Source organism: Halyomorpha halys, unplaced genomic scaffold (assembly GCF_000696795.3).
Source record: "Halyomorpha halys isolate HHAL.00 unplaced genomic scaffold, Hhal_1.1 Scaffold1041.1, whole genome shotgun sequence".
Taxonomy (NCBI): domain Eukaryota; kingdom Metazoa; phylum Arthropoda; class Insecta; order Hemiptera; family Pentatomidae; genus Halyomorpha; species Halyomorpha halys.
The window spans coordinates 117,983-138,901 of record NW_027106832.1 but is presented as its reverse complement, the minus strand read 5'-3'; the positions used below and the strand labels follow the sequence as shown (position 1 = coordinate 138,901).

The 20,919-nt window shown below is 31.4% G+C and overlaps 2 protein-coding genes across 4 annotated transcripts in view; both read left to right on the top strand.

Annotated features, from left to right (window-relative positions):
• LOC106688034 (gamma-glutamyl hydrolase) overlaps nt 1-3,217 on the top strand; it is an 8,977-nt gene extending 5,760 nt beyond the window's left edge. For all 3 annotated transcript variants that reach the window (XM_014432297.2, XM_014432296.1, XM_067045137.1), the window contains 3 exons: nt 121-232; nt 1,258-1,487; nt 2,387-3,217. In XM_014432297.2, the coding sequence (XP_014287783.1) occupies nt 121-232; nt 1,258-1,487; nt 2,387-2,756 (712 nt within the window). In that variant the 3' untranslated portion in view covers nt 2,757-3,217. The remainder of the gene's footprint in view (nt 1-120; nt 233-1,257; nt 1,488-2,386) is intronic.
• A 4,323-nt stretch (nt 3,218-7,540) lies between these two features.
• LOC106688035 (uncharacterized) lies at nt 7,541-12,593 on the top strand. Its single transcript, XM_014432298.2, has 4 exons — nt 7,541-7,787; nt 9,930-10,201; nt 12,105-12,184; nt 12,465-12,593. Exons 1-4 carry the CDS (start codon nt 7,602-7,604, stop codon nt 12,491-12,493), a joined length of 567 nt encoding a protein of 188 aa, XP_014287784.1. The 5' UTR covers nt 7,541-7,601; the 3' UTR covers nt 12,494-12,593.
• Nucleotides 12,594-20,919: the final 8,326 nt, after the last annotated feature.

The following is a 20,919-nucleotide window of genomic DNA, read 5'->3' as shown; positions in this document are numbered from 1 at the left end:
AAAAATAATTATTACACCACGATCATAAATTGAGTCAGACATTCGCTAGGTAGTTACAGATATGCAATTATAATTCATTCTTTACCTTCATTCTTGGGTTCAGTTTCCATTTATTTATAGGCACTTATTAAGATCACTGAATGGACTGCTGCTTCCCGGAGGTAATACTTGGTTCTATAGAAGCCATGGATATGCAGATGCTGGTAGTATACTCTATGATGAAGCTAAAAAGGTAAAACAATGTACATGGTTTGCTATTTCCATTAAAAATAAAAATTGCTCCAGCCATTCGGAAATAATCGTATAACCCTCAGTCATCCAGGAAGAGGGGATACATTTGTACCAAAACTACTCTTAGGTTGGTATTTAGTATCATGTGAACAATGTATTATCAAATTTATAATGGTTTGGAAGTGAACCTGGATTCAGTTGAGGGATATGTTTTGGATCTATCATAATTTAGCAATAATTTTAGGCTACTACTGGGAGAAGTTCCCAGGTTCCAACAGAATCATGTAACTTGAAATTTCTTAATTATAGTGAAATGTGTTTTTTTTTATGATTTATTTTATTGTAGATCATTGTGAAAGTCTTTGAGCATGAAACAAGTTTTATTAAAATTTTAGTGCAAAATATACTCATTAAAATTATTCTTCAAAATATAGGCCATAATTGTCAGTTGAATTTAGTGGTGAACCTAGTTCTTGGTTATTGATATGAAAAACTCCTCACATCCTGATTTGACAGTCCTGGTTTTTAAAGTTGTAGCTTTTTACAAAACAGGCCATTTATCAGAAAAGATTACAGTTGTTGCAACATCCAGGCAAAATCCTAACATATTTCATTTTTAAGAATTTTTAGGTGATTTCCTCTTACTATTTTATTATAGATGGTGTCATCAAAAATCTTGAAACACCTTCATTCATTCATTGTCCCAGGGTAGAAATGACTAAATGTTTACACAATTAAATATTGATAGTTTTAAGCAGGAGACATTTAAAATGTTTGGTAATTTCTAATTTTTTTTTTAAACTTTTCATCATTGGTAGATATTTAATATTACATCAAATATAAAAATAGTCTTAAATTAAATAATTTAATTAGTAATAAGTGGTGATGGTAATGTAAAATATGATAATAATTTTTCGATTATTCAAGGAGATGTAGTAAGCTATAAAAATTAGTTTTTTTTAATATCACTAATGTTTCTAATTTTAAACAAACAAATTATTATTCTCGACTTAATATTTCTTTTAGATTAATGATGAAGGAGTGCATTTCCCAATCCTTGGCATATGTCTGGGATTTGAGCTTTTGCTTTTTCTAGATAATGGAAAAAAAGAATACAGGACAAATTGTGAGTTAAACAATGTTCCTTTGCCATTGGAATTTGTAGCAGGATATGAATCGAGTATTCTTTTCAGAAATGCTTCTGAATCTATAATAAACATTCTAAAAGTTGAGCCAGTTACAGTTAATCAGCACCGGTAAGACATTATGTGACATTATACAAAAGAAATGCATGTATTGAATTTTTAAGAGGAGATGGTTGGGGGGAGTGCGGTCAGCAGAAAAATCACAAATAAACAAAAAGATTATTTATTTGTTTCAATGTTTTGACCTGATTTTTAGGTCTTCATCAGGGCTATAAAAATAAAAAGAGATAACAACCATCATTCAGAAAAAAAATTAAAATAAATAATAGACTAAAAAATAAAAAAAAAATTAGTCTATTATTATATTAAATATTAATTTATTATTGTTAGTCTATTGATTTTATAGCCCTGATGAAGGCCTGAAAATCAGGCTGAAACATAGGCACAAATAAATAATCTTTTGTTTATTTGTGTCTTTTCTGCTGACCTCACCCCCGACCATCTTCTCCTCTTATATATCTATGGTCAACTATCTTCACCTCATTATCGTATTGAATTTTTGTACTATTAAACATAAATACTGCCCATTTTAAATCTTAAAATTATAAGAAAACTGGGAAATATCTATTTAGCTCACTAAACTATAATTTTTTTTGGAATTATGTATTTTCAATGTACTGACACATATTAAAAAATTGAAAATGAAAGGGAAAAAAAAATTGGAATAAAAAAAAAACACTAATACAATTAACATATTCAGCTTAATATAACTACAACTCAAGTGTAGATTTAAATTTACTTGATGAGATTTATAAAATAAAATTAGGAACTGTGAATAAAAGATAATTTAATTAAATAAGTAATCTATTATTATCTTAGTTACTAATTTAATGCTAGTAATATTAGAAAGAGTTACATATTATGTTTTCGATAGGGACAACATACTTTGTAAGTTAATTTGTATTGATCTCTTAAGACGTATTTTCTTTTATGATTATTTTACTTTGCAGGTTTTGTGTAACGGAAAAAAATATGACAGAATTTCATTTAAATAAAAATTGGAAAGTGTTATCAACAAACCAGGATGTTAAAAACAATCTAACATTTATTTCATCACTTGAATCAACAAAGTATCCTTTTGTTGGCCTACAATTTCATCCTGAGAAAAATAACTTTGAGTGGAGGAAAGATCTTAACTATCCTCACTCAGCCAACGCAATCGCTACTTCAAGATATTTCTTCGACTGGCTTGTGTCCTATACCAGACTCAATAATAACAGTTTCGAAAATGAAAAAAAGGTTTATAAGAATCTAATAAGTAACTTTCAAGTTACTTTGACTGCTGGAAAATTAATTTATGATGAAGTTTATTTTTTCTGAGTTTAGTTGGTGTATTTATCAATTATTTTAGTTCTGCTAGTAGTTTTTAATGATGATCTACATCTCAAAATCCATATGAAATGACTGGTATTGACCATGACTTTGATCAACAAAATTTAAAAAATAAATAATCTCACACAGTTTATAATTATGTGTTATACTTTGTTATATACCTACATCTGATTATAAAATGTTTTATATAATTTATAATAATTCAGTTGCAGTATTTATCATGTAAATTTATTTTTATAAGTTGTGTTGTGAACAATATTTCTTCCGTTATTCGTGTAAATATTACTATCCTTCATCTTATGGAATCTTGCATTTTATTTATGACATTTGAACCCATATTCTACCCTCACAGAGAAAAATGCCAAGTTTGACTTAAAAATGTTTTGGAGATAATATCCAAATAAGATTATGTAACTGTACTCCTTATTAATTAAAATATATAAATATAATTTTTTCATTTACTCAGTCCTTACACTTTGATCCTAATTTTTTTTAAGTCTATAAATTCCGTCAGTTATATTATATAATTTAAAAAAACTATTTAACTGCATTTGTGCTTACCAACTTTAAAATAATTTTGTAAGGTGAAAATTTTAAAAAGGCAGTATATCACTTTTTTACTCATTTTTCATTCACTAAGTAATTCTTGCTAAGTTCAGTTCTATTTTGACTGAAAATATTCCTTACTGCAAAGGATTCAAATTACTCTCAGTGTACAAGTACTGTAACTGGCTTTTGTTTAGTAAATGTGCTAATAGTGATATGTAGTTATCGTGCTTTTACTAAGCAGTATAAAGTTAGTGGATTTATAATAAGTAAACCAGTTATTAAGACATTCAAATTAAGAAAATTATTGCATTCTAACAGTTGTAAAATAAAAAACAATTGTGTATATGATAGTCCATTCTAAGTAATGGGGCCTTCTTTAGTGGGCCAATCACCCGTGAAGTAGTAAAACCAATTTAAAGAACTACATAAGGTCTCGGAACACTCTAGCAACTGAAGCAACTCTGCAAGGACCCCTGATGCGTTGGATTGAGGCCCCTCTATGCTACAATATGACACAAGGATGATGATAGAGAAGAAGAAAAAAATATGACAGAATTTCATTTAAATAAAAATTGGAAAGTGTTATCAACAAACCAGGATGTTAAAAACAATCTAACATTTATTTCATCACTTGAATCAACAAAGTATCCTTTTGTTGGCCTACAATTTCATCCTGAGAAAAATAACTTTGAGTGGAGGAAAGATCTTAACTATCCTCACTCAGCCAACGCAATCGCTACTTCAAGATATTTCTTCGACTGGCTTGTGTCCTATACCAGACTCAATAATAACAGTTTCGAAAATGAAAAAAAGGTTTATAAGAATCTAATAAGTAACTTTCAAGTTACTTTGACTGCTGGAAAATTAATTTATGATGAAGTTTATTTTTTCTGAGTTTAGTTGGTGTATTTATCAATTATTTTAGTTCTGCTAGTAGTTTTTAATGATGATCTACATCTCAAAATCCATATGAAATGACTGGTATTGACCATGACTTTGATCAACAAAATTTAAAAAATAAATAATCTCACACAGTTTATAATTATGTGTTATACTTTGTTATATACCTACATCTGATTATAAAATGTTTTATATAATTTATAATAATTCAGTTGCAGTATTTATCATGTAAATTTATTTTTATAAGTTGTGTTGTGAACAATATTTCTTCCGTTATTCGTGTAAATATTACTATCCTTCATCTTATGGAATCTTGCATTTTATTTATGACATTTGAACCCATATTCTACCCTCACAGAGAAAAATGCCAAGTTTGACTTAAAAATGTTTTGGAGATAATATCCAAATAAGATTATGTAACTGTACTCCTTATTAATTAAAATATATAAATATAATTTTTTCATTTACTCAGTCCTTACACTTTGATCCTAATTTTTTTTAAGTCTATAAATTCCGTCAGTTATATTATATAATTTAAAAAAACTATTTAACTGCATTTGTGCTTACCAACTTTAAAATAATTTTGTAAGGTGAAAATTTTAAAAAGGCAGTATATCACTTTTTTACTCATTTTTCATTCACTAAGTAATTCTTGCTAAGTTCAGTTCTATTTTGACTGAAAATATTCCTTACTGCAAAGGATTCAAATTACTCTCAGTGTACAAGTACTGTAACTGGCTTTTGTTTAGTAAATGTGCTAATAGTGATATGTAGTTATCGTGCTTTTACTAAGCAGTATAAAGTTAGTGGATTTATAATAAGTAAACCAGTTATTAAGACATTCAAATTAAGAAAATTATTGCATTCTAACAGTTGTAAAATAAAAAACAATTGTGTATATGATAGTCCATTCTAAGTAATGGGGCCTTCTTTAGTGGGCCAATCACCCGTGAAGTAGTAAAACCAATTTAAAGAACTACATAAGGTCTCGGAACACTCTAGCAACTGAAGCAACTCTGCAAGGACCCCTGATGCGTTGGATTGAGGCCCCTCTATGCTACAATATGACACAAGGATGATGATAGAGAAGAAGAAAAATAAAGAACAAGTTTTCCTGATTACAGTAATGTAAAAATCCTGAAAATGACATTTTTGAAGATTCTATGTTCTTACTTAACAGGGTAGTATTAACACCCAGTAATTTTTTCTATATCTATATTTCAATATAAATATTTAGTGATTGTTAATTGCCAAATAATTAAAATTTAGTTTAAGAGTACAACTTGACAGGAGCATTTCACTTCACCATCTCATAACTTCAAGAAACTTGTAATAGTTCAAAAATTGTTTCTTCAACATGATCTTTTTTTTTTTAAATTTATTTAACTGGAGTCATAATTATAAAAATATAATCAGATCAGAATATCCATTCTCTAATTGATTAGAAACATCAAAATTTTAAACCAAAGGGAAAACATATCTCTGTTTTAAAAAAATATTGATAAATTAACAATCATTTCATCTCCATCTAGACTACAGTTCTAAGTAAGCTATTCTCTTCTTTGGAATAAAAAAGAATTGAATAAAGCATTTTTCCTGTTAGTTTATGTTTTTTCAACTATTAGTTGTCTCAAATTGTCATCTGTTATTTTAATTATTTTCCATTTATTTAAAATATTATATTCAAATGAAACAAGTTAAATATTTTAATTTTGCTTCTTGTTTTATTCAACAAAGATCTCCTTGTGTATATGGCGCTACTGGACGAGCCTAGTAAAGTAACAAAAAACCGTCCCTTATAAAATGGCCTAATAGGTGGGTAGCCTTCAAGAATTTCCCCAACACCACTCTCTCTGTTCCTCTGTCAATTAAGAAAGAGTATAAAAGGGACCATACAATTTTTACGAAGAATATACAAGAACTGGCCAGGTCATCATCACTGCCTAGACCTACAAAATATGGAAGTCTGTCCATTTATAGCCAATATATAAGGGACTTGATCAGAGCGAAAAAAAGAACTCGGAAAATATGGCTGACTGAAAGATTTCCGTCAGAGAAACGAATTTAGACTTTTTCAGCGCCCCTCCGAAAAGATGGTTCCTGGGTCGTGACCGATGGGAAACAATCTGAATTCTCCCTTGGTCACCGTCCAACTGTTTTACACCACACACAGAATTCAGAAACATTGAACTCGACTCCAATGTTCTCAATAATTTGGAAATACCTCTGCAACTGACATTACCTCCTCCGTACTTCACCTTCAGACATGTAACCGAAAGTAGATTTTAACAAATCAAAAAGTTGCCTGAAAGAAAAGTTCCTGGACTAGAGTTTGTCTACGAAAGCTCTAATGTTTCTGATTGCAATTTATAATGCGATACTTAGGACAACTGAATTCTCGCAGGAATGGAAAGTCTCACATATTACTATGATTAACAAGCCAAACACACCCTCATCTACCGACCAATCAGCTTACTTCCTTTAGTTTAAAAATCTATGACAAGTTATAAAACAAAAGAGTTATTGATATACTGAAAACAAAAATACGAGCAGACCAATTTGGACTCAGAACACTCCACTCAACTATACATAAAATTCACAACATACTTCATATTCATGACACCAGAAGAGAATATATATGCAATTGGCGTATTTCTGGGAGTATCTTAATCTTTTGTACCGGGGACTTTTCTTGATATTGAAGACAATACTTTCATCTACTTGCTACCTCATTCTTCAATCCTTCCTTTCCGAAAGACTTTTCTCCGCCCGGTACGGATCAGAGCTATCTTCTCCTAGGCCTATCTCTGCAAATGTGCCAAAGGCTCAATACTCGCTTCTCTACTTTACATAACATGTGACATACCTCTAACATTTTGATAGCAACACACGCAGATGACGCACCAATCTTAACAAGACATACAAATCCAACATATCCTTCACAGTACTTGATAATTTTAAAAGAGTAGTTTAAACTTTGGAAAATCCGACTAAATCAAATCACCTTTACTCGTCGACGGGAAACGTGCCTCTTCTCCTCCCCTCAGTATTCCTTCATAATACACACCATTCTACAAACACTATGTACAATCTTGGATTACCTTTTAGTGAGAACATTACTTTTACTTATTATTTTAGAGGAGATATTTTTAAGATTTGATAAAATCCAATAAGGTTGATGCCTGGAGATGTAACCAACCAAACACAGTTTTTTTTATTATACCATGCGTTATTTTTTGTTTTGACATTATGTCACATGTTGCCAACTTATTGTTGCTACTATTATATCAATGAAAACCAATTAAATTCATTGTAATCTTGTTCCGAAATTATTCTGTATAGTACTAGACATAAAATTTCTCTTTTCATTTTCGAGTTCTCACAATGTCAGAGCCAGCTACAAAATTAATTTCAAACATAATGCTCCTATTTAGCTCTTGTCTGGGACTAAAGACAACACCCAGAAGCTTGAAATACGCAAGAAGTGCCTTCAAATTGTATACTCTTTCAGGTACCTTCGGTACTCTTTCAGCGCTGTTTTCATCACCAATGATACAGGATTTTGATGAGGTATAAAAGTACGGGACTTCCATTTTATGAACAAAAACAATACAATTTCTGATTTTGATGATCATATATGGTAGTACATAATATATTTTATCGCTAATTCTGACCATTACTTTTCTAAATAAAACGATTAGAATGGTTCATGCCAACAATGGTGATTTTATATTGGCGTTCATATACCGATAAGAGTGATCAGCATGTAATAAGAGCATTCCGTAACGACGTAGTATTTTTATTGCCATCATTCAGGCATTTAGAAATATTGGGTTGGGGACGAAAGTTGGTGCAGCACGATAGCAGTATTACATGAGAGGGGACATTAAATTCCGTACATATAGGAGTAGGCAAGTTATCATTTTTTCATATTGCGTAAATACTTTACAGAGTGAATCGTTCTGGAATATACTGGTACAAAGTAATAAAAAGAAGTTTGTATTAATTTACGTGTTGGAAAATGTTCTCATTTGTCATGTGTTATTAATTATATTTCATTTGTTTCGGTGAAATGAAGTCTTCATTAATAACTGTTTATTCAACTTTTTATGGCTTATTTTTAGTAAATGACCATGAAATATTCACGGGCTACTATGTATGCCATTGACCTCCAACCGAATGTGCTCTCTGAAAGAAGAAAGGAAGTGCATTATTAAAGATGGCAGAGATTATGAGATACACCTACATCTGGAAGATGGACCTACCCCACTTCCGGCAACTTGGGTGGTCAGAAAACATACAGAAGTGGACTATTAGCTCACCGCATTGATTGCTGGAAGTAGTTGCTTCAGGAGCTATCCACTTCAAGTTAGATGATGAATCGTGCTAAACGTGCGCCCCTTTTATTAAAAAAGTAGAACATGCCCCTAGACAATTTGGGACCCCAACAGATTTTATTTTTGAGGCCGCAACACTCTCTCTCCCCTGCAAACAAATTAATTTTTAGCTTTTTTTTTTTAACTTCCTTTGAATCTATCAGACCGCTTCCACAGGCAGTTGACCTATACATAGTTGAAAAAGAATATGGAACTGAACTGGTGCAGTACGGGACGAGCAAGCAAATTTGTTTTAAGCAAAAGTATTCGTTCATGAAATCAAAACCTGTAAGATCATAATTAAGAGAAAAGGAACTTTAGATACGTGAACACCACTGATCCCAATTCCTGCTGGAGAAAATTCCCTACTCACTTACAATTAGTGAGATAGTTGAGCAAGAAACATGAAACGCCTGATAAATCGCATACAACCTTTGGGTTTGCCTTTTCTCTACAACTTATATTTTCATTTGGATTACCACTTTTACCGGTAGGTGTAGATGTGTGAGTGCATAGCAAATATAACATAATTACAATCAGTAGACATGTCTTGTAATAGTGTTCACAAACTTGGCAAGTGCCTTCAGGGGGCAGCCAGGTGAATGACAAATCGACTCTTGACTTTGAATTTCGATCATTAGGGCTTAGGGACATACTGCTAATATAAATGTTTTACCGGTAAATATAATTGAGGTGATAGCATTACGATGAATAAGATAGACATGTAAGGTTGTGAGGCGTACTAACTAACGGATCCCTAAAAATACAATTTACGCAGATTCGACAGGTAAAAGTACGAGGAATAGACCGAGGGATAACTGGCCAGATGTATCTTGGTGCTGGCATCTATCCTACAGATCTTAGTGCCTTTTATTATTATTTAAGAATTTTCTTCACACTAGGCTTCCATCGGAAATAACACCTACCCGGACCTAGGTCAAGTGTGGAGTTAGAGGTTTAGTCTTTGATATTGATAAATAATATAATATAATAATTTAAATATAAAAAATAAATAAATTTCCCGACTATGCGCACAGTCCCGAAAAAGGTTTTCTGCATTAGTTCCAAAATATTTAAAGAAAGATCGAGGTCTTTAATGCCATCAGTGTGTCCTCTTCAGAATCAAAACATTAGTGGAGACAATCGACTGCTGCACTTTGACTTATTCTATTTATTTAAAGCTAACAAAATGATTTGTGAAAAGGTAACGTTTTGCGAAATCACCGCATCATAGTAATATATAAAATAATATCCTACCTAAATTTATTAATAGTAAAGTTAGTGTTTTATTATGGTTTTAGTTAATATGATATGCGTACATTGTTATATTTTCTAGACAATCTGGGTGTGGTGCTACTGCTTGTGCATCCCCCTGCTCGCTTGCGATCTGTGTGTGCTGTCGCAGTACACGCCCGACACAGGCCCCTTACATTTGGGCATCCCCGTGTATATGCTCCTGTCATATCATTTTTTTCCTGACTACGTTGATCCTATTTTACTCTCGATTTCTCACTCAATGAGTATTTTATTCCTGTCGGTGTGTTCAGCTTGTGAAGGCCATCTCTGTGGATATGCTCTTGCCTTTCTTCATTTTTTTACAATGTGGAGGTAAAAATAAAATATATTTTTTTAAGGTTAATACAATTAATTCCGTTTATAAAATAAAATTATCTCCCTAAACACGTCCCTCCTTTTCTTTGATAGTGGCACATCTGATAAAAAAAGATTTAATTTCATTTTGAATCTGACGTATTTCAAAGATCGTTCAGGGTATTGGAGTTACTTTCACTACTAGAGTCGTCTTGTAGACTGTCTCAAATCACGTTGAGTTGTCAAAAATTAAATCCAATCTACGAAATGCGTCAAAAACAAAATAAAAAAAAAAAAAAATACAGACGTGCCACTACAAAAGCAGATCAGCGAAGTGTATATTGTTGTGCTTAATTTTATCAATTTATTTTTTAATGTTATCCTGGCATCAAAGTTCCCGATTATGTTATGATACAATTTACCCTTTTTCTTCTTATAAATTAGTAAATTACAGCAAAAACACTTTATTTTAAATATATACAAAAACAAATTTTAAATACAGAAATTTCAAATGAGAATAAATTTATTTTGTAATAGAATTGATATTTCTTTGAATATGCCTTTAACTTTAAATACATTCTATGATGTACCAACATTTCATTATTTACTTAATCATTATGAATCATCATTCAATACTTATGAACTTTATGATGAACTGTACAGAATGAAAGCACCATTGAGACTTAGCTTAACACGTGCTTCACAGATACCTTGCCCAAAGGACACTGAGACATTAAGGACAATGCCTGTGACTTCTTTGTGACGAGGGAGGTACTTAATCTCCAAAACTCTGTATTTTTTAATCTGACAAGTCATCCTCCGAATGCATAATTGAACACAATAGTTTGCAAATTGGACATTTTCCACTTATTGTCACAATTTACACAAATGATGATTTTTGAAAAAAATGTACATTTAATTAGTTTATTAACAAAGACATACAAAATCTCACAATCATCTACTTAATACTTTTGGTACTGTACTTACTTTCAGTTATGATCTAGATCCAACAAAGAATTAAAGACTGATATATTCAAATATATATATCGATGTAATTGCTTTGTAAGTAATTACTATTTCTTTTGTACAACGGTTATTGTTTCAAGATAACGCTTAACTCCCAGATTTTTCCTCAATTAATGGTACCAACTTTATTGAGGCTGAGTAAACCCTGGATGCCTCCCTAACCCACAGGGCTACACTGACAGAACAAATAATTATTTGCCAAATCAGGGCCTTAGAGTTATTTGCACTGCGCCTTGCTTACAGAGCTACCCTGCCCTCATTTAAATGTAATATATAATCAACACTGTTGTGTTTATAAAATGAGTAATTAGAGATTGTAAACTAGTTAACTGTGAGAATGATGGTATTTAGACATTCTCATGAAGATTTATTAAGAGTATAATGTTTTCATAAATTAAAAAGTTTTAAAGAAAATTGACCATTGATAAATAATTTGACAAAGAAAAATGTCCCTGTGATAGTGTAATAAGATCCTTGAAAATGGCTGGAATGGCTGAATTGCTGGAGTGTAAATTTTCATAATTAACACATTCATTGGATTTGACAGGATTACTTATTTACTAAATGCATTTTAAAGTAACAACATCCAATCATAAATATTTGTAAAAAAAACAATTATGTTTTTCCAATTTCTATTTTTTTAATGTCTAATTATTTTACCCAGTAGTAAATATATCCTGATAATACATTCTATATTCTGAAAAGTAAAAGAATTTAGTTTATTTCAAAATCAAAATTTTTCCACGTCAAATATATTTTAAAAATAAATATTTAGACAAGTTAAATGAGGTGCCCCATGGTCTTTTTAAAATAATGGTAGTCCAAACTTGTATATATCGAATTTGATATAAAACTCCTTAAATATAAGAATATTAATTTTTTTTTTTTTTAATAGAATGGGTTATGATGAAAAATCGCACATTGACTGGGCTACACATATGACGATGTCGAATTTTCTAGCTCTGAACGTAATAGGTAAATATATTTCATGTTTTTTTTTTTTCAATTCATGTAGTTGTGACTACATATAATATTTTCTTGGAACACCATACAACCGACTAAGAGTAAATTTTTAAATTAACACAAACAACTTTGAGAATGTACAGATATTTTTAGACGTGTTCCAAGGAAATAATGTTTTCGTATTCTATTTCTTAAATTATTACTGTAGTAGGTGTACCAGTGTTAGTATTATATGATTATTTGGAATAATGTCGAAATAAGTAATATGATATGTTCATGACTTATTTTTCAGAATGGATAATGGAAGAAAAGGGAGAATAGAACAGACTGAAAAATACATAAATTACTTCCATAACGAAATATCTACATAAACATAAATGAAAACTACTTAAATATTTTTCTTTTTAGAAATATGTGCGAGTAAATTAAATTTAAGTATCACAAAGCCCTATTTTGATTACAGTTAAAATTATTTTTTAACAAACATATTTATAAATACAATAATATAAAATACTAGTATTCATAAATATATACATTCACTTAAGCAACTATATATCGTAAATTCGAAAAAAATCAACATTACAATTTAAATAATTTTAAAAATAATAATTAAAAAATTAACAAATAAGTTCAACTACCGATATAACATTGTCTTGTACTACTATTTCTTCTGAAAAACAGGATGTTATTACATAACTCCTTAAACATGTGATTGGATGTATAGAAAAAAAAAATGAAACTTGATACAGAAGTCTGGTGGCTTCCACATCCGAATGAAACTCCAAACTCTACTAAAAACACATTAATCCACTGAATTTATGTTTACATGTGTAGATGGAAAGGCAACTCACAATTACAGGAACATACTTATAAAGAGGCATAGCGTTTAGTGGAAGGTACTCGACTACTATAACGTCATTATTGTTTATATACAAAATCACTAAAGATCTATTAATAGTTTAGTGTCTTATGAAAAACCATTCTCTTGATTAGAAAAATTAGTAGTATAATGTAGGATTATTTTAGGAGATGAGTTTATTTTTTAAGTCGAATTATTTTTTTAATTTTAATGATTTAGTTTTTCATACTTAGGGATTTTATGTTTTAATCTATTGTCTTTGATGGATGGGCTAAACTGGCAGAAAAAGTGAAGCCAAAAAGTCGGCCTTATGTTCCTTTCAGGGGCGTAGTAGAGAAGTAGGAGAAGAGTACGAGGCAATCACTAGCTACCTTCTGCTTCAGTTTAGACAGCAATGGTGGACATTCCTATTAACCTGTAAAATTTCCATTCGTGGGCGTGGCCTATCTGGCTTCACATTTGCTTTGATGTAAAATAGGGTTATACCACCCTTCTGTTAAACACATTACCCTACTTTTGGCTTCGCCGTAGTCGCCGAGATATCTCTTATCAACCTTCGTTGAGTAGTATAGCTATATTTTAATTTTTTATAAAGTTCTCTAGACACATTTTTTCCCCAAAGGTATCACAGCTTAAAATTCAATATATATGTATTGTCATTATAGAATATACAATATACAATATATGTGAATATACAATATATGTATCTGGATTATCTCTATAGGAAGTCTGGTGAGTCAATTCATAAAATTTTTTTGAGGTTAATGACTTCCAGTTTAATGAAATTTTTATTAAATTATCATGACATAGTACAACGTTTCAAACCCCACTGTCCCATATTCATGTAATTTAAACCTCATAATTTCATATAGGAAAATGGTCCCGAAACGTTGTACCATGTCATGATAATTTAATAAAAATTTTATTAAACTGGAAGTCATTAACCAGTATATGTATACAACAATCTATGTATTGTCAGATGTGACAATATGAACAAGAACAATCTGTCACAGAACATGGCAACCCTTTCTCCATGGTTACCCGAACTCATTCCCACATGATTGGCCCCAAAGCTTTCTTTTTCGGTTCTCATTCTTAAACCGATCTTTTTATTTAGTTTCGTTTCTGGAATAATTGAAATTTTTCTGTTCGATATCTTGTAGGAATTAAAAACAAAAGGCGATAAAGAACATTTACTTTCTAATAGACAGGAAATAACTTTTAATAATTATAAGTTAATTTAGAATTTTCTCTGGAAAGGTTTATTTTTAAAGGTAGCTCTTCTTATAGCCATCTTAATTTATAATTATTTTTTACGGCTCATTTCCTCTATGGAGGATTTATCCAACCACGTAGTTGGGAATGTTGAGATTTATTTCTCGGAGCCGCCAAGAAATAAATATTGACTTACTCAGATGGGAACCGAACCCACAGCGTTTGAACAAAGTATTCAAAGGCCCTTGCCTTAAATGCTCAGCTATAACGCCCTTTATCGTAATGATTAGGATTTTCTGTTCTGCAACTGCAGAACGGTTTGCGAAGAAACGCAATGGCTAAATAGTAGTCAGTGGAGAATCGTAAAATCTACAAAGATTTTATTGAAAAAAAATTCCTTGATGGAATTAGAGATAATAAAAAATGATAACTCAAGTAACGTTGTGAAACTTTACAATGTTATATGTATCATTAATTACCCATAGCCATCAAATTACGTAGTTGTAGTAGCCGCAGATGGCCATCTCCGTCAGCTTAATCATTTTCGCCAAGGCGGACTCCAATCAAAGCCGGCTCATCCTCCACGAGAACATCCAACAGCTCACCCACGGGCCCCATCCATCATCCATGAACATATTTTTTTCTCTCTTTGTTGTTTAATCTTAAGTTTTAAATTATTTTTTTTCCAGTTTGTTTGCTTATTTGGTTTTACACTTTATTATATTCAATTGCTCAAAATATAACAATAACATCATTCGGAATTTTATTCTCTGTACTATTCACGCTCCAGCAGAGGTTCCTTTTGAGCCACTACTCGCTGTAGCACCTTTGGATATAAAATGAAAAATTCACCTCTATCATCTTTTTCAATTTTTTTTAAAATAATTTATTTATTGTTATTTACAACTGTATACATATATACACATCAAGTAAATTTGCTGTAAGTGATATTATAACATGATACAAACATGTGGAGAATCTACCCATTGATAGAACTCCAAAAACATTTCTAAAGGAGAAGATCTCGAGGCCATCTTCTTTTCAGACGCCTAGGAGGATTATTAGGTAGTGAAGGAGAAGCCAGGTTAGAAACGAGTTGGTTTGGGGTGGTTGGGAAGTTTATTATGGAAGGATTGGTATCTGGTTCTGGCCAAATCGGCAATATTTAGACATTGAGGTCCTGATGGATGATTTGATTTGTGACAAAGTAAGGAGTATTAAGGTGGATCCACATGTTGGCCGCTCGCCACGGATCGGAGGCTCGTATAAATGCTCGGCACACAAAGAGTGGGCCATCCACATGTCAGTGTTATTCAGAGAGGCAAGCATGGCGGACGTACTAGTAGTTTCAGACATTGCACTTGGATTGTATTATTTTTATTACAAAAAAAGAAAATGAAAGGAAATTAAATATAAATAAATAAGATTAAATATAAAACTTATTATAAAAAGTACCAACAAACACCTTTAACCTCCTAACAGCTCTCAGTTACAACTAGACAAAGAACAATGGTGTAGATGCTACACGAGCGCTCTCACGAACCCCTTTGATCTGTGGCCAAAAAACCGACTCTCGACGGCTCGGCAACGAGCCTAGGCCAACCAAGCCAAGCCACCCATCCACATGCTCGCGTATGTCGGCCAACATGTAGAGGCCCCTTTAAGGATTTTGGACCGTAAGGATTGGATTCGAGAGGAATTCGATGGTTTAGTGGAGCCCCATAGCTCAACTCCGTATGTCCTGATAGGCCTTATTTTGTCATCTTAAATGCAAAAAACAAAATCTTACGCGTTCGTAAGATGTGGTACAGAAGTGTTGATAAGAAAATGGTACAAGGATTGTAAGCACCTTCTTAGGCAACAAAGAATTTATTACCTTCACTTCCATTTTTTACTTTCAAACGTAATATATAGTAAAGAAAAGTATCGATAGCATGCTGAACGTTTCGAATTCAGTTTTCGACGGAAATACATGTTTTGAGACCTCTGAATGCAAATAACAAAGTCTCTCAAAATGGCCTGTGTGTCTGAGCCAACAGCCAAGTTTAAAAAGAAAATAATACGAAACTGAGATTACATAAGGTGGATGCATGTCTATGTGATTTTCTATTTACTATACTTTATAGAATCGAATTTTTCTCGAAAACTACTTTAACGATTTTTAAACTCGGCTAGTCAATGAACAATTAAACAACTATAAATATCAGGTGAGTCGTATTTTCATTGAAATAGTTAGATCTTCCCCGATTGCATTACGGCTTCATTAAACTGTTTAATTCTTGGCAGAAACAAAATGTATATCACCTCAAGAAACCCTAAAATACGAATTTTTATAGCAAGAGAAAATTTTCGTTCATAATTTTTAGATTATCTTCTCTGATCTTTAGATTTTTAGAAAATCACAAAAATAATTGTAACTTCAACACGAGCCCATTAACCTACACAAAACTCGTGGACGTTTGTGTAGTGGTAAGTGAAAATTGTATAATACGCGGAAGCCACCAGATTTTAAACAGTGTGGAAGTATTGAAGTATTGATGGAGTAAAAAGCAAGATTCCTAATTTAATGAGTTGAACATATCGAATTTTTATGTGTAACCGATATGATGTAAATTTACTAAAGTCAACGAATCTTACTCATTTCACTGTTTCAGTAGTTTAGTAGTTTTCTTTTTATCTGTAACTACTGCTGTAAGTAGCAATTTCAATACAGGATTCAGTCCCACGAAGTTCAAAGAGTATGACCCTCACTGAAATTAATATAAGGGAATATCTGTGTAAAAAAGTAATTTGTAGAGAATCAGGCGTTTTCTTTGTTTATTCTCCCCCTTTAATGACATATTACAATAAAGACAGGGCTGGGGTAACAGAAGGAGGAGGAGAGGAAGAAATTTGTAATAATGAGATGGACGAAGTGGGGACGGTATGTTGGCTATGTTGGCCAGGGTGTGCCCGAGGATTCCGAGCGTGCCAACCTACATCTCGTCCCTACAGGTGCCACTGCCTTCCTTATCCAATCTACAAATTATTTATATAGCCTCCGGATCTCTTTTTCGGATCTAATATCCTCCTTTTTATTTGTAGTTTTTTTTAGCCTAATGTTATGAATGTACGGATAATTTAAGAATTATAACATTTCCCAATACGATTCTATTGACAATCAGAAGTTGTATAATATTTTGATTGAACATGAAATACCAAAGCAGTTAGTAGACCGAAACGTTGTTATCATCCTGAGAAATTCATGGTTCGGTCGGGTTTAAAACAAGGCGATTCTTTATCACCTATCTTATTTAATCGAACACTATAATACGTTATTAAAAATGTGATGCATACCGATAAGGGTTGAACTTTAGGTGGTATAATACCGGTGCTTGGGTATGCTGACGATTTAGCATTATTGGGTGAGAATAAGGAACTGAATACAACTACGTTGATAACCTCTAGTAAGGAACTAGGGCTTGAAATTAATACGGATAAAACAAGATATATGGCTAGCAGTAGAAACGGGAGAGATTTTGGTGATATATATATAAGAGGATTTTATTTTATTTTAGTATTTTGGTTCTACGGTAACCAGAAAAAAACGAAATTAATGAATAATAAAAGCGAGTTTAAAGGCGGGAAATGTTATTTTTCAATTTCGAAATTGCTTACCTCGCGCATTTAGTTCAAAAATTCAAAAGTTTTTTTATTTACATTACAAAATTATTATCCTTCTAACTGTTCTTCACGGGTGCGAAACGTGGCTTCATATTATATGGGACGAACAGCACCTAAAGGTTTTCGAAAATAAAATATTCGAACCGAAAAAGGATAAATTAACGGAAGAATTTAGCAGACTACAAAACAATGAATTGGGGGAACTCGGTAAATATAATTGGGCGTGTAAGGTTGTGGGACTTAGTAAGAAACGGATCCCTAAAATGTTCGAAGGGATAACATTAAACCGATGGGTATATCTCTTTGGGGTTGAAACAAACGTAGATGTGAGGATTGCGTTAAAACTAATTTAGTAGATTTGGGTTTGGAGGAGCATTACTGGACAGATGTATCTTGAGAACAATTATTGGTATCGGCATCGAACATTCGGGGTTCGCTAAGCCTTTATTATTATTATAAATATATATTGTGTAAAAATATTACATTAAATAATAGGTAAATACAAAACGAATTAGGTAATACATAATTCACACAATAACGCCCAATCCTTCAAAATTCTACCTACAGCTGGAATGGTAATTTTGGTACCTTTATGAAATATGCCGAGTCTAAATTACCCTTTTGACCTAGAATGAGAACTTAAATTAAAAAAAAAAAAAATATGCATAAAACATTTAAAAACCTACAGGCCAGTCGTGTGCCAATTTTGGCCCTCCAGCACGTCTTGGGGTCCCCAAAAATTAACCAATATATAATTTTAACTTTTAGACTATATTATTTACATTTTGTGTTCTCTAATAACAATAAGTAAAATGTTACGAAGTGTATTTGACTTTCTAAAAATGTTTAAGAACACAAATCTTTACTACACTGAACTGTTTCCGTTTGATGAAGATAAACGTTTGACTTGAAATAACAGTATGTAAGTTATATTTAACATTTGATTTTCCCGAGTGAAATCAAATAATATTCAATTAATCGTCACTGGTGATTATGTTTCTTTATGGCTTTCACAAATTAATTAAAATTTTTATTTATTTAATATTAAATGTACTCTTATTTTAGACGGTTGGGAAATAGAAATAATTAATCATATAAATATTTGACTATTTTTCAACGTATTTTAAATCATGTTTTCTATTCACAGCTATCTAGTTTATTTAGAAGGCACTGTGGACGAAAGAACAGAACGTGAATGATAGAACTGGTTTGAAAAATGTCGGTCAATTTTCAAGCGTGGTTATTAGTAGGATATTATCGATTACTATTGTAGACAATGACTGATGGATGATGGTTAATTGTGGTGGTATAATAAAAACAATTATTTTGTTGGACCGTGGTCAATTATAATAATAACGATGATTTGATAGTTAACTGTTAGTACAAGAGCCGGGAAGAAAAAAAGGCAGTTGTCTCACCCCAATTTTTGATTACTTCATTAAAAACTATGTATAATTACTAGTCAAAATTGATGAGTCTGCCAATTATAGGTAGCGGGATTTAAAAATGGCGGCTGTTTAAAAACTGTATAAAACTATTGATTTTGCGTTCGGAGCTCTATATCTTAAAAACTACCAACAACACTAGAAAATCTAAGAGAACATTGTTTAAAGAATAGTAAATTTGCTGAAATATTAGCCATAAAAGAGCTATTTACGTCCAATAGTTCTCGAGATATTGCTTTTTAAAAAGCAAAATTTCTTAAAAATCTACAGAAAGATTAGTAGTTACTTAATCTATTTTGAGAAATCTATATCTCAGGAACTATGTGACGTACAGATGTCTATTAGCGCTCAAATTAAAGTTAGTTTAATGGATTATAAAGAAGTTTATGACCTTTACCTTCGTAGGAAAATTAGTTTTCATATTTGATAAAATAAATTGATTTATAGTTGTGCGGACAATACATTTGATTTATGAAAAACTTTATTTCAGAAACCATTGGATGTACTGATGTCTGCCAGCGCTCAAATTAAAGCTAGTTAAATTTACTACATTTAACATAATAGTTAATTATGTTTATCTTTGTAGGAGTAGTAGTTTTTATGATATTTGACAAAATAAACTCACAAAATGTTAATTTCTAGTTGTTCGTATAAAATGTTGGATTTCTGAAAAAAAATCTCTAAATCCATATGTCTGCCAACACTCAAAATAAAGGAAATTTAACTTTCTATAAAGTAGTTTATAACACTTATCTTCGTAGGGGTAGTAGTTTTTATGATATTCACAAAAGAATATAAATTTAGCAAATTAAAATTTGTCAGAATAACTATAAATCAATTTATTTTAGCAAATTTCATAAAAAAAATTGCTCCTACGAAAATAAACATTATAAACTACATTATAGCTCATTAAACTAGCTTTAATTTGAGTTCTAATAGACATCTGTACGTCAAATGGTTTTTGAGGTATAAATTTTTCAAAATAAATTCACTAACTACTGATCTTTTAGTACGTCCTATACAACATTTTTATGAAATGTTCCTTTTTAAAAAGCTATATCTCGAAAACTATTTAACGTAAATAATTCTATTAGGGCTCATATTTTAGCAAATATACTATTCTTTAAATGACGTACTCTTAGGTTTTCTTGTGTTGTTCCTACTTTTTAAGATATAGAGCTCCGAATGAAGGTTCCAAAAATCCTATTAATATCACCTCATAACTCCATCTTCTGATGCACCCCCTCCCCCCCCCCCCCCCCACACTTCTTTTCGACTTCTGACTGTTTTTCTTATTATTTCACCGTTATATATCGTCTTTATTAATAATCCGTCTTTATAAACATACCATAACGGGTCAAATGACCCATTTTGAACTTTTCCATTGAAAATGCACGTATAATTTTATTGCGTTTGCACATTTGATTTCATGACTTTTTCTAAGTAATTAATGTACAGTTATAAAAATATTTTTGTTTTGTTTATTCTGAGTAATCCTTGTTGTATACCGATATCTTCCACAACAGGTCATTTGACCCGGAGAGAATTTTTTTGTTTTATGAGAT

What these genes read in the sequence shown, in the direction of transcription:
- LOC106688035 (XM_014432298.2), top strand. Translation starts at nt 7,602, where the DNA reads ATGTCAGAGCCAGCTACAAAATTAATTTCAAACATAATGCTCCTATTT. An exon ending in TGATACAGGATTTTGATGAG is followed by an intron (nt 7,788 to 9,929) that starts GTATAAAAGTAC and finishes TATATTTTCTAG; the next exon opens with ACAATCTGGGTGTGGTGCTA. An exon ending in TCTAGCTCTGAACGTAATAG is followed by an intron (nt 12,185 to 12,464) that starts GTAAATATATTT and finishes CTTATTTTTCAG; the next exon opens with AATGGATAATGGAAGAAAAG.